The sequence below is a fragment of the Plecotus auritus genome (genome assembly GCF_963455305.1).
Source record: "Plecotus auritus genome assembly, chromosome: 5".
NCBI lineage: Eukaryota > Metazoa > Chordata > Mammalia > Chiroptera > Vespertilionidae > Plecotus > Plecotus auritus.
This window is the reverse complement of record NC_137776.1, coordinates 135,312,400-135,326,461: the sequence shown is the minus strand read 5'-3', so window position 1 is coordinate 135,326,461 and position 14,062 is coordinate 135,312,400. Positions and strand designations below refer to the sequence as shown.

Sequence of the window (14,062 nt, the reverse complement as noted above, 5' to 3'; positions counted from 1 at the left end):
GATGTGCCTCCTGCTCTGCTGAGACCTCTCTGTGAGGCCTGCAGGGGAGGTGATGGGCATCTTGGAAGTAAGTGAGGCTCAGCTTGCTTTTTGCCCCAGCTCAGCTCCTAACCAGCTGTGACAGCCTTAAATAATTCACTTCTCCACACTTGAGTGTCCCTCTGTGGGGGGAGATGTATGTGATGGTCAGAAAAATCAGGAAAATGCCCTCTTGCCTCTTCTACCCCTCCCCTATTCTTACAGGTTTATTTGGGGTGGCAGGAAGGTTAGTTGCATTGCATAACTTTTTTAAACATTGAGATGTTTTCTCAGTTCTCTGGGCACTCTTTTTTTTTTTGGAACATGTATTCTTTATTAAATCTTACTAGTATTCTTTAAGGGACAAACACACAGATGAGTAGGCTACAGTGAAAAAATCTTATTTTAATAACAGAGTTAAGAAGTCACTAAGATACTTCCAGGTATTATCTTCAGTGATGCTTCTTATCTTTATTCTGGGACTCCAGGAAATATTCAACCCCTACAGCTACCACAAATGCAGCAAATCCCCATTTGAATCCTTTTAACATTGTACCAACGAAGGTAACATTGTCCGCAAAGCCACCCATGTGTCTCCAAGCTTCATTGTGGCCCCACGGATCCTTGAGCCCCTGTGCCGCCAGCTTCTCCTGCACAATTTCTAAGGGTGTCCCTTCTATCTTCCATTTTCTATAATCTGGATGTTCCATTTTACCATGACCATGCCCATGCTCATGTTCATGTCCATGGGCCATGTCTGACAGCAATCTGACCTCTCAGGACACTCAGTAGTCAACTCTGATCTGGGCACTCTTTATTTCTATGTTTCCTCCCCATTCCTAACCCTCTAAAGATCTTTACATCCAAAAATATTCAGATTGATTTTAACACTTTCTGCTATGATTTGGGAACTGTATATTCAAATGGATGCAAGCAGGTGACTTTCTAGAAATCAGAGGCCAAATTAAAGACGAAGGAAAATGAACCAGCCCAACAATAATACACATGACAACTTCATGTGTCCAATCTGTGAATACTCTGTCGCCACAGCCGTGAGAGCGGGACTGCTGCTGGGCTCTCGGGAGGCCGTTTAGCAATTTGTCTCTGTTTTAGGAGTAGAGGGTGTTCCCAAGGGAGGAAAATGGTAGAGACAGCTGCCTCTTCCTCTGCATCTGGGAGTGGTCAGGCATTCGGAAGCCCTTTCTCGTCTTTAAGGAAAGATATTCGTGGGGACCTTATATTTTGAAATGGTGCCTGGCTTGCTACATGTAGAGATCCAGTATCGGGTCACGACAACTGACCTCGGGCTGTTTTAAGTGCTGGGTGCACTTGGTTCCTGGACCTTCCTGCATAGTTTCGACCTCGGCTATTTTATCTGTTAGGCAATTAAAGGCATCGTGCCTAAGATCTGTAAACTTTTGAAAAACCAGTGAAAATGTTTTCAAAAAACAAACATAGGGAAAACAACACTGGCTCCAAATTATGCAAAGAAAAGAGCAAACATAGTAAAATATTCTCAAAATGAAACAATTCTCACTTTGTTAGAATATTGAAAACAATATAGGTGAGACTTTTTTTCTTCATAGCATTTCCAAGCCCCCATGATTGCCAAGGAATCATAGTTAATCATCTATTAAATGAGTTGCTGGTCAAGCAATTTAAAAGGCAAAGTTATAAAAAGCACCTCAGAACTTTGGGATATGGTTGCATTTTAACGTGTGGTTTAATAATCCTGCCATAAGAGGCCTCGAGAGTAAAGCTGTGTAGTGCTCCCCTCACTGAGCCACCTTGTCAGTCTCAAAGCCCCGGCAGTTGCCGAGGTAGCCTTCACTGTGTTCTCATCACCCCTGGGTGCCTCCCCTGCCTAGCTCTCACCACACAGTTGTTTCTTAGTTCTCTTTCCTGTTAACCTAGGATGGTATGGGCTGGGTTCATCTTTTTAGGTTTGGCGTGGCTATGATTTTAAAGCTGTTTCTGAAAGCTTCATTTTTTTAAAAGATCAATCATTTATGAGGAAAGCTTTTGGTTTCTTGCGTTTTAGTAGAGCACTGTGGAAGTAGCAAAGGGCCAGGAATGAGACCTATGTTGGAATCCTAGCTGTGTCAGTAGATGCTGGCACTGCGCAGGTCCTCCACTAGAGATGTGTCTCCTCATCTGCAAGCTGTGAAATATCCACTGCCCACCCTGGTATTGAGAGGATTTATTAAAGTGATGGTTATGTATTAAATGCTTAGGATTCTTTTTTAGCTGTTCAGTCCCTGGTGGGATTCAAAGCAGTCTCCTAACAGGTTAATGCCAGCATCAGTTACAGGGTTTATCTTTTCCTCTGGACTTGTCTGTACTCAGCTAGACCAGAGACAAGCCCTGGCTGGGTAGCTCAGCTCGTTAGAGTTTTATCCCGATACCGCAAGGTTACAAGTTCGATCCCCTTATCAGGGCACATACAAGAATCAGCCAGTGAATACATAAATAAGTGGAACAACAAATGGATGTTTCTTTCTCTTTCTCCTTCCCTCTCTCCCTAAAATAAAAAAAAAAAAATAATTTAATAAAAAATTAAAAGAAGACCAGAGACAAGATATAGCACCTGCATGCATGTTGGGGATCAGCTACCCATGCCAAATGTTACTGAGGTAAAAAGAGGGCCTGCAGGCATCTCCGAGCAGTTCACTGTGTTCCAACAGGAACCATCCAGTCAGGGGGAAGTGAAAAGGCAGGACTACCTCAGGGCTGTCAGATCCCAGAGCTATTGTGTGTACCAATCCAAACTGAGGAACTGCAGTATCATTAGACTATAACGTAGTCTACCAGTACAATGTAAAGAACTGCATTGTCATCAGAAAACTCCACCTTTCAGCTCTGCTTTCCTCAGTGTTCTCTTCCCTCTCCAGCAGGCATTTGCTAAAAATTCTATTCTCCCAGCAACCTTACTGGGCAGATTCCCATTACCCAATACTTAAAAAATTATAATTCCCAGAATTGTGTCTCCCTCTGCTGACTCCAGCATGCTTTGATTGACCAGATTGTGGGTTCTGTTCTCAGCCCTGGAGTGGTAGTGATGTCAGCCTCACCCAAATTGTGTGGATTAAGAGGGGGTTCCAAAAGCAAAAGCTGAATGCTTTCTACAAAGAAGAGAGCAGACACTTGGGAAGGCAGAAACAACAGTTGTCCACGATAGGTTTCATTAACTAATTCCCTGAATATTCTTGAAAGGATGTCCCACAATACTGCCAGCCCACCACAATCTTTTACCATCCAAAATCTTCCAGCATTATGGTATAGAATTGGGCAGTGTAGGATGAATTCATTTCAACAAATGATGCCTGACAAAGGCAAGATCTTTTTATTCAGAAGGCCAAGGTTGATATGAACACTGGGCAAAAGTTCATCATTTTAGCCAGTGGTATTCTTTTTTTAAATATATTTTTATTGATTTTTTACAGAGAGGAAGGGGGAGGGATAGAGAGTTAGAAACATCGATGAGAGAGAAACATCGATCAGCTGCCTCCTGCACACCTCCTACTGGGGATGTGCCCGCAACCAAGGTACGTGCCCTTGACCGGAATTGAACCTGGGACCTTTCAGTCCACAGGCCGACGCTCTATCCACTGAGCCAAACCGGTTAGGGCTAGCCAGGGGAGTGGCAGTGACCAGTTCTGGTGGAGCAGCGTGTGGGTTGTGGGCCAGGAAGAAGCGTAGAGGTCGGTCTGAAGGAGAGGAACCTCCGCAGTGTCTGGAATGGCAGAGTCAGAAGTAGGGGATGAAGATTGGAGCTTTTTTCCATTTCCTGGAATACAAGAATTAAAAAACAATATAAAGAACTACCTATGGAAGAACAGTGAAGACATATATAAGTGATGACAGGGTATTAGAATGGGAGTGTGATAGATGTTTCTCTTATTCTTCAGTAATTTGCACTATTTTGTTTTTATAAGTTTTATATGGTATATATATACATACCTGTCTATGGGTGCATGCATGTATGCTTAGTTATATTAAGAATTTCAGGTACAACTCTTGTGATTTCCTATCCACTCCAAGGTAAATAAAGTTCAGGCATCCCCTTTGTCCCAGTCTTCTGCATTTTCCCTCAAAGAAAGAAAACAAAGCACACACACAAGTGACTTACTTGTGATATGGCAGGGGCGTGGGGAAGGAGGTACCACAGATGGAGGTAATCTCGACAGGGAGGCCTGCCTATAGTGCTGGGTAAGTGCATTAGGCTCCTGCACCTTAGCCCTCTTTCAGGGCCAGTAGCAGGATTAGGAGTCAGAGTACTGTGCACACCTCCAATTTAGAGCCCGTTCGGGCCACTGTGGCACTTCCCAGGCATGTTCCATGGTGCACGAGCATCATGGGATGCTTTCCCTGTGAAGGGCGCAATAGAAGTGTAAACGACATTGCAGTCTGCAGCCAAGAAGTGGAGAGTCACTATGTACATTAGCATAGTTCTGAGAAGTACAGGCAGCTGAAGCTGTTGTTGGTTAACCCACTGTTTTTAAGCTGACTTGACCATGGAACTTTACATACCCTGCTTTGCCCACCCTACCCCACCCCCCTCCAAGAAAAGGTATTGCATGTAGTGCTCTTATTCTGCAGATCATACTTTAGGGATTCCTGGTCTAATAGGCTTGTCAAGGAAAAGGCAAACTGTTCCATTCTTGATGATGTAGGATTTGTGAGAAGCTGAGCAGTTGTAGGGAACCGGGTGGAAAATCCAGGCCTCATGCCTAACCCTTGCTCCAGCCTATAGCATCGACCACCCACATACATGAGCTTCAAGTCAGTGGCCACCAGCCCCATCAAGCCCTTTACCATCTTCTGGGCTTCTAGGAATTAGAGGGGTCAAGTATGTGAATAGGCTGGGACTTACTTTTTTCTCATCATGTAATAATTATAACCACTTCTGTTTCTTGAGAGTCACATTGTTCTGTTCTTTTGGGCTCAGAGCCTTCACGTGGCAGGAGAGCCCGCTTGAGCTCTCAGCAAGGGGTTTGAAGGTGTGTGAAGTTCTGTTGACTGGGGGAGTTGGGGCAGGGAAAGTGCCAGAGCATTGTGGAAGATTAGCCTTCTTGTAATGGGTCAGGGAGAACCCCCTGGAGAAGGGGATCATGGAGAAATGGTTGGCCATACTTCTTAGGCCAAGCCTGAGCCCCCAACACCTGGATTTTCAGAGAACTCTGACCGGGGCACCACCTGCTAGCAGTTACCACCAACATGCAGAGACAGGGTCCATGAGGCATTGGACCTGGGATGGGCTTTTTAAATGGGGTTTTAACAGAAACTCTTGTATTTAAAACAAGCCCTGGACACCCCCACTCCTCTGCTGATGGGCTTTCCAGAACTTAACGTGGGTGCTTTTTAAAACTTAGATCTTGTCAGCGATTTTCAGCTAGTGTGCCGTAAGAATTTTTAAAACATGCAATACCTGACTATTTAGACAGGGGCACTGACCTCTTTTCCCTTAATTTGTCAAATAAAAAAATGAAACAGCCAACACAATAGCCATCTGGTGTGAATGAATCAATATTAGACCTATTTTTTTGTGTGTCAGATCAGCAAAAGATATATTTTTTGGTGTGCCGCAGACTTTTAGTAATTGGTGTATGTGTGTCATAAGACGAAAAAGGTTGAAAATCGCTGCTGTGTACCAGGGATAAACTTTTGCAGTTCTTGACAATCTGAATAGGTGCTATTTGCAGACTTGAGCTTTGTCTTTTGTGAGTTCAGAAGGTGAAATAGCTGCAAAGGTTCAGAGACCTGAATTTGTGACCCAGGTTAGGAAATAATGAAGAGAACTTGAACTCTGACCATCTACCTGAAAGGAAGAAGAGAGCAAAAAGAAGTGTAAAACAACTTAACGTCGGAGGGAAAAGAGCATGTGGTGAGTGCCTTTGTTGACAATATGAGGAAACAGCTGTGGCAAAACAAGGGGGCTGCCCCCGCTCCCGGAGTAGCTGCGGGTCAGCTGCTCTAGTCCCTCAGGGGCTGTTCTACTTGTCTTATCTGTTTGCTAGGGAAATCACGTGCCCCAGAGGACTGCACACGTAATACGACTTGTACATTCTTTTGTGACTGTTTCCCAATGTTAAGAACTATTGCTGTTATGAATAATCCATGAATTCATTTTGAAGCATTACTGAATTTGTACTCTTTCCATTACATACTTACATATTCTGTCATGTGGAAGACAGGTCTGTGAAAATGTTAGATGTTTTAAAAGAGGACCCTGTGCTTTCTTGAAAAGGTTGGAGTGACTGTTGTATTGTATAATTATTTTCCCCCCAATAGTAGTCTCCTGTTGGTTACCTACTGTGCTAATGTGATTATTCTGGAATGATCTGAAACAGCGGTTGCCAGCCTTTCGGACCCCACGGACCACCAGTGGTCCGCGGACCACTGGTTGGCGATCACTGGTCTGGAAGGTTTGAACTTCTTGGCACAAACCTTGACTGTCAGCTTGTATGTATGTGTGTGGGGAAGTAGGTTAGGAGAGAGAAGCGGGGAAACTATTTTTTTTTTTGCAGTTTAAAAGGTCTCACACATTTATTACTGAACCATCCTACTATTGCAGGGGGAAAAAAATCAACAGAGCAAAATCACAAGTCCATTAATTCTCCAATTAAAATGCCCCAACTGTCCAGACAGTAGCATATTTTCAATCATTTAAAGGTGTAGGCAACCTGGATACAGCATAAATATGCGAGTCATCTCTCATGTGTGATTTCTCATAGGCCCAGTTTGGTTCTTCTCTGATGTCTCCTCTTTGAGTTGTACCTGATTTTATTACCAGTTTTCATCCGAATCCATTGAGGAATGGGCCGATTCTGCTTTTGTTTCTTGGCCAGGAACCTCTTGATCCTGAAAGTCTTGTGGGAAGACATGGAGAAGGAGAAGCGAATGCACGCACCTCAATGACGGAGAAAGACAGAGCAGGGGAAACTATTAAGTCATTCTCAATCATCATTCAAAGAGATGAAGTTCCATTTGACATCACTGATCTGCTGTTACTAAGAGGTTGTCTAAACTGAGCCTTCTCCCTTTGAGATGAAATGCTGCTTTCTTCCCTCGGGATGTCTTCCTCTACAAAGCAGCAGCCTTCCATGGTGCCAAGTGTTCAGATTTGCCCTGACTGCTTTATGGATTTCAAAACACTTCCATGAACATTATCTCATTTCATCCTCACAGGCACATTTATTTAGATTTAGAGAAGCTTTGACACTTATTCAAAGTCAGAGAAACTGGAACATGGTCCAGTCAGTTATGAACCATGACATGTGAATGTCTCTAGTGGGTCATACCTTGGTGTCCTTTCAAATGATATACTTTAAATGTTTGTTCAGTACTAACTTAGAGTTGAGAGGATGAGCACTTTTTTTTAAATATATTTTATTGATTTTTCACAGAGAGGAAGGAAGAGGTATAGAGAGCTAGAAACATCGATGAGAGAGAGAAACATCGATCAGCTGCCTCCTGCACACCCCCCACTGGGGATGTGCCCACAACCAAGGTACATGCCCTTGACTGGAATCGAACCTGGGACCCTTCAGTCTGCAGGCCGATGCTCTATCCACTGAGCCAAACCAGCTAGGGCGAGAGGATGAGCACTTTGTGAGGGAAGGGTAGAAGCTAGACATGGAGGATGCTAGAGGTAGCACTCCAGTTTTTGTCTTCTCAGTAGACCTGTTTTGTCCTATTTTGTTGCCCATGCATTCCCCCTTTCAGTTATATTAATCAAGATTTTCTTTTTTAATGTAAGTGACTGAATACAAATAGGCTTAAGCAAAAGTGGGAATGTATTGACTCATTTAAAGGAGAATTCCAAGGATGCATCTCATTTTGGGCCTAGCTGTATCCAGGGGCTTACACGATGCCATTAAGACCATCATTTTTGCTCCATATCTCGGGTCTTTCTCCTGCTTTGTTCTCTAGTAGGGTCTCCCTACTGATGGTATTAAGAGACCATCAGAAGTTCTTGATTTACATCATGTCTTCCCAGCAGCCCCAACAGAAATGTTCTCTAACAGTATCCCCAAAGAGTTGAAAAACATGGAATTGATTTAGGTTATTTGCCCAACCAGGAACCAGAGGGATTGGCTGCTCTGATTGGCCATGCCTGGGTCACATGCCAATTCCTAGAGCCTGGTGGAGTCAAACCATATGGGAGTCCAACTCCCAAACCACATGCACTGAAAGTGGGGGAAGTGGTCTCCCAAGGAAAATATGGCTTCTGGTGCCAAGATATAGGGAAATGGATGCTGCATAGGCCAAGGGAGCAAATATGTAATACAGAAATGTTCTGTCCCTTTAAATACCCAGAAGTGTATCAAACTATTCTTAAACAGCATTCAAAATGCTCCTTGAGCAGAATGCTGACCAATACAACTTCCTCTGTTACATTGCAGAGTGGCTCCATAGGCGTTTTCCCAACTGGCTCCCTCTTATTCCAACTCACCAGGTAAGGAAGTTGAAGGACAGAGCAACTTGGCCCAGTAGCGCAGCCAGGATAGGGCAGATTTCAGACTAGATCCTGGCCCTAGAACCAGTAAGCACTGCTGACTTTGCCACTTGGATAAGCCCAGCAGCACAGCTTGGCTTATCCCACAACCCACCCTGGTTGTGGCTGCTAGCTGGTCATACCTTGAGATCTCCAGACTGAGAAATTAAGCCAGCCTGGCCCAACATAATCACAATCTATTAAGGCTCTGCAGAGGGTATGTGGCCACTGCAGTGGACTCTGTCCACCCTGCAAAATATGGTCAATGCTTTAGGCAAAAGAGCATGCTTAAGAGTCCCCAGAGAGAAAATAAATGGAGGAATATACTCTATGTTGTCAAAAGGAATAGCCCAGGCACGTGAGATTGGGGAGGGGACATCAGTTTTGGCTTTAGGTATTCCCTATTGTTGGAGTGATTTAGAAGGAGGCACTGAGCTGCAGTGGGATATCTTGAAGAATCACTTTTGGCCCTGAATGCTAGGTTTGAGAAAGGCTGTCAAAGGACCTCTAACGGGGAGCTGGGGGTTGAGGGACAAGACTCAGGACTCAAACATGAAGCTGCCACAGACCCAGAAAGGTTGCCTTCAAAGGATAAGGACTTTTTTTCTCAGTGGCACTGACTCTGCTAGACAATGCACTTGGTACACTGGACCTAACACTGTTGACTGATGAGCATTATGACCAGGGTCCCACAAGCCTGGCCCCTTCCCTTCTGGGCAATTTTACAAGATATAAGAGAAAATCACTAAGCCAGCCACACCTAGAGTTTGACTTAAAATGGAATTTGTTAGCTTATTGGCTGGGCTTCACTCCAAGTGACTTTAGACTTGTTCGTCATCAAATATGTCCTGAAAACATTTGCCGTTGCTGAGGACATCTAGAATGATAAAGTGTAAAACCTAAAGGCTATAGATAGTTTTCTAGATATTTATAACAAAGGGCTCCTGTGTGTGTGTGTGTGTGTGTGTGTGTGTGTGTGTGTGTGTGTGTGTGTGCGCATACGTGTGTGCGCGCACGCCCTGACTGGGAATTGAACCAGCAACCTTTAGTGTATGGGACCATGCCCAACCAACTTGAGCCACATTAGCCAGAGCAAAGGGCTCCTCTTTTGAAATAATCTTATCTTACCAGGTGATCACTCTGAGGAAGATGCTATTTATTTGCTCAAGCTGGGACGCCCTTCACATCATTGACCTGAGAATCCCTGCGGCACCAGCTATACTTGGGACTCCCCTTCTTGCTCTTTTTTCCAGGTGATTGCTTACCAGAGGGGTCTGGATCTATCCCCATCTTTACTTCATCCTTTCTTCTCTTGCACTAAGTGAAATCTACAGTGGCCAGACTGGCGGTTGCCATGGATGTATCCTTTTGAATCATTGGTACATGGATACTACAATTCTGGATCACTAAGGACCTGACAGTTTTGGGTATTGGATTTTTTCTTATAGCGTCTATAAGAAAGAAAGAAATGGTGATAAAATTGAGTCATTTTTTTCTGTGTCCCCTTATCAACAAAAGTGAAACCTTTTAGAACTGCAAAAGCGATGTACCTGGAGCAAGATGAAATTCTAAACCTTTAAGAGATGGGCGTTAGAAGATGCCTAGAGGGGTAAGGGTGAGGCACATGAGTGTGGAAACAAGCTGGGGACAGAGAAGCTGGCCAAGAACTCTACTGTGTGTTTCCCGTGGGTCTTTTAACTGGGTTTCCCTGGACTATACCCATGATGGTACATGGTATGGTGCCAGAGTAGGTTATCCTTAAGGATAATTCCAACTTCAGAATTTGATACCTTTAAGTGGTATATAAAAAACTGAGAGCAGTGATAAAATAAAAATCCCAGACCCAGGATTTTGTTTCCTCCATGACCATCTTCACTGAACAGCCATCTTGGTGGCCTTGGAGATACCATCCTTTCTCAAGATGGTGATGAACTTGGTGTGGTGTGTGCCTATCCCATAGCTCCTCATCTTCCAAAGGTTGAGGGCTCAGGTTGGGCTCTGGGGTGAGTGAAGAGAAGAGAGAAGGCTGGACAGGGCCCCCAGGCATGGGCAGTTATGGGGCCGGATGAGGGGAGGAGAGATAGGGCTGTATCAGTGCCCTGAGGGAGACTCACCTTACATGGAAGCCTGACCTGGATTCCTTGGCTGCTGTGGGATCTCAGTCACCAGAACCTGTGTGGACTAAAGGACAAGAACAGTTTGATCTACTCCTTGGTGGTGACCTCACTTGGACATTAAATTAATAAATCCAATTGAATGGAGCCTTTGCTGGGAATCAAGGATCTGGCATCTTTTCTTAGTCTTGAGGTTATCCTTTTTCAGTAGGAAAGTTGCTTCCCCCTTTCCCCTCCACACCCCTACTCTTTGTTGAAGCTTGAAACTGTACTCAGCAGCTGCTCTCACACTTTGCTGGAGGCTCAGGAGTGTCCAGGGTGGGAGGTCCTCCCAACAGGCAGAGTGAGGAGTTAGCTCATGAAGAAGATTACGATCTGTTCAGAAGAAAAACTCTATAGAGGAAAAATATTTGAGTGACAATTACTACCTCATCTTCTGAATGTCTCTTGCAGCTCTTTGAGATTACATTTCCAACAGAACCATGTAGCTCTCAGCATAGGCACCATTGTCCTGTCCTGGTGAAGTGTCAGATCATCTCCACCTCCTGTTAGTTTGCTGCGGAGAACAGGAAGCCAAGCTGGGGTCTTCTCTCCTGTGTGTCACGTGGGGACAGAGATGTCAGGTTTTGTGCTTGCTTCATCTCGTGTCCTGTCCTCCCCTGCCCTCCCTTTCTTGTTTCCTGGGTTGGCTGTCCAATAGTAGGGTCAGGTATGCGGCTGGCTGTTTCTATGTTTTCCAGGATGACTACCATACACACAGCCCAGACACCAGCTGAGAATGAGGCCGTTGATGCTAGCTGTGGGGTACCTGTCTTGCTGCTGGCTCTGCCAAAGCCTGTGATTCTTTCTGTCTCCATTTTCCCACCTTGCATCTAGCCACAAGTACAAATTTCCTCAGATGTTTGAATCCCTTGGAAATTGGGCTCTGAACTCAGTTACACTGGGGTTGACTATGGGCCACCCTATCAGAATTTCCATCTAGGACTCTGGTTTCCCTAGAGCAAAAGGAAAATAAAACTGTGAAAGGGAAGTAGAAGAGTAGGAAGGTGGTATAAGGACAGTTTTTCTGATCTAAATAAAATCCTGCTATCATCACTCAAACAGCCCTTCCTGGTTTGGGTTCTGTATTAGTCTCCTAGGGCAGCTGTAACAAAGTACCACAAACCAGGTGGCTTAAAATAACAGAAAGTCATTGTCTCAAAGTTCTGGATGCTGAAACTCCAAAACTAAGGTGTCAGCAGATTTGGTACCTTCTGAGGGAGAATCCTTCCATTCCTCTCTCCTCAGCATTCCTTGGCTTGTAGTTATATTACTCTAATCCTCCATCTTCTCATGGTATTCTCCCTGGGTCTCTGTGTTGGCATGGCAGTCTTCTTATAAGGACACCAGTCATATTGGATTAGGGGCCCACCCCACTACAGTATGACCTCATCTTAACTTTTTCTTCAATGACTGCATTTCCAAATAAGGTCACATTCTGAGATTCATCGTATCTTTCTTTTTTTTTTATTGGGGGGGGGGGGGGCAGGGGCTGGAATGAGCACATATTTCAACCCGAAACAAAGACCAAAGGCTGACAGACCTGCAACAGGTGGACCTGGAAGGAATTATGAGGGTAATTTGAAAACCCCATGCCAACATAGTGGTCTTATTAAATCTACTGGGCAGTTGTCTAAAGTCTAAGGCTTCATAAAACCCTATATCTGTATATATTGTTCTATTAAGACTTTGGTGGCAAGTAATAGACATAAACTTAATGAGTCAGGGCTCTTTGGATTGCAAGTGATGGAAACCCAATTCCAGCTGGCTTAAACAAAGAAATGTATTGGCTTACATAACCAGAAAGTCTAGGATGGGTCTGATGTTAGGCAGGATAGAATCTAATGCTCATATGATGTCTCAGGTCCTTCTGTCTCCATCTCCTGGGTTGGCTTGTCTCTGCTTAATTTCAGACAACATCTCTTCACAAAGGGGGAAAGTGGTGCTGAGTGTCCCAAACTTACATCATTCAGCTTAGCCAGCAGAAAAAGACCTCTTTCCAACTCCCTATTTCAAGCTAGGGAAGGCATTGATGGGCCTTGAGTGGGTGATGTACCTGAACACAAACCAATCATTGTGGCCAGGGGTAACATGGCCACCATAGGTACCATGATTGGCCTGCCTGAATACCTTGGGGGAAGCATCCATGATAGTTTGTCCTAATACAGCCTCTCGCAAATTGGGCGAGGAATTCCCCCAATTCAAAACAAGGAAGTGGGGAAATGCATTGTTAGGTAAAAACCATCACTGCTGTGACTCACTATATATTTCAAGTTAGTTTAAATAAAAAAAGGTGGAAGTTATTATAAGGATACCTGCTTGTCCAGTGGATTGCAAGGGCAGGCATATGGCTGAGCCTTAGGAAAGAACTTGAAAGCTATCCAGGCCTAGGCAGCTTCTTTCTGCTGATATGCTTCATTCTTCTCTTTCTGAAATTCTTCTTTCTTTGCTTCTTAGTCTGTCTAGTGGGAAGAAAGTGAGTTCCCTACAACCTCCCAGTTTTTACCTTCTCCATTCAAGGAACAGCCTAATTTAAAAACCCCAGGGAAGAATCTGATTGGCCCAGCTTGTCAGTTCCCACCCCATAACCAATCAGTTATGCTCAGAAGGGTGGGGGTCACACACCAGAAACATTAGGTATATACAGAGGAGAAATAAATATATCAGTTAATATCCTAAAAGTATAAGAAGTCCCTAAGATTATCCAGATCATTTATTCTAGACCTTCATTTTGCAGATGAAGAAATGAAAGCTTACAAAGGTTAAAGGCTGACTCAAGATGTCATATATACACACACAGAGGCCAGATAATGACTCATCTAGAACTGGTACCCAGGCCCCAGAATTTTCATCCCAGTTTTTTCTACAAGATTATGTTTGCACCAGACACCTAGGCTTTCATGGATTCCTACATTTTGTCCAGTAACAATCTCAATAATTTAACCCAATAATTTCAATACTTAATAGATGCTTACTTTATTGAGCATCTATGGTATGCCAAGGGTTTGTTTGTTTTTTAACTGTAGGATCTTATATGAGCCTCACAGTCTCACCCCCTGAACTAGGTGTTATCATTACCCCATTTGGTCTCGGGTGGGTCTCTTCTTAGGGTTTAATGCAGGAAACATACTATTCCAGCTATTTAGTTTTGGGCAATTATAAAGCAGAAAGGGATTTAGGTCAAAGAATGAGGTGCTTATAAAATCACTGGGAGGGCTGGAGGACGGAAAGCAACTGAGCTTTTGGTCTCAAGGTCATTTCACTACAGCTGAGATCTGGAGGTTTGTTGACTTGCCAGCTTATCACTGCTGTCACCACCACCACCCACTCAGCAGTGGAGCATGGAGTCTGGCCTCCACCAGCACTTCCATTCGATAGAGCCCACTGTTAACCT

At 44.2% G+C, this 14,062-nt stretch overlaps 2 protein-coding genes across 2 annotated transcripts; both read right to left on the bottom strand.

Moving 5' to 3' along the window:
* Positions 1-338: 338 nt before the first annotated feature.
* Positions 339-800, bottom strand: LOC308248987 (NADH dehydrogenase [ubiquinone] 1 beta subcomplex subunit 3-like). Its single transcript, XM_080669501.1, has one exon. The coding sequence runs from the start codon at positions 771-773 to the stop codon at positions 471-473; it is 303 nt and encodes a 100-aa protein (XP_080525627.1). The 5' UTR covers positions 774-800; the 3' UTR covers positions 339-470.
* A 5,946-nt stretch (positions 801-6,746) lies between these two features.
* On the bottom strand, positions 6,747-6,902 carry LOC308249215 (large ribosomal subunit protein eL39-like; the record flags this gene model as incomplete). Its single annotated transcript, XM_080670139.1, has 1 exon — positions 6,747-6,902. The coding sequence occupies one exon, from the start codon at positions 6,900-6,902 to the stop codon at positions 6,747-6,749; it is 156 nt and encodes a 51-aa protein (XP_080526265.1).
* Between the last annotated feature and the right edge of the window lie 7,160 nt (positions 6,903-14,062).

Excerpts from the sequence above, each read along its gene's own strand:
- LOC308248987 (XM_080669501.1), bottom strand. The coding sequence starts at position 773 with ATGGCCCATGGACATGAACATGAGCATGGGCATGGTCATGGTAAAATG.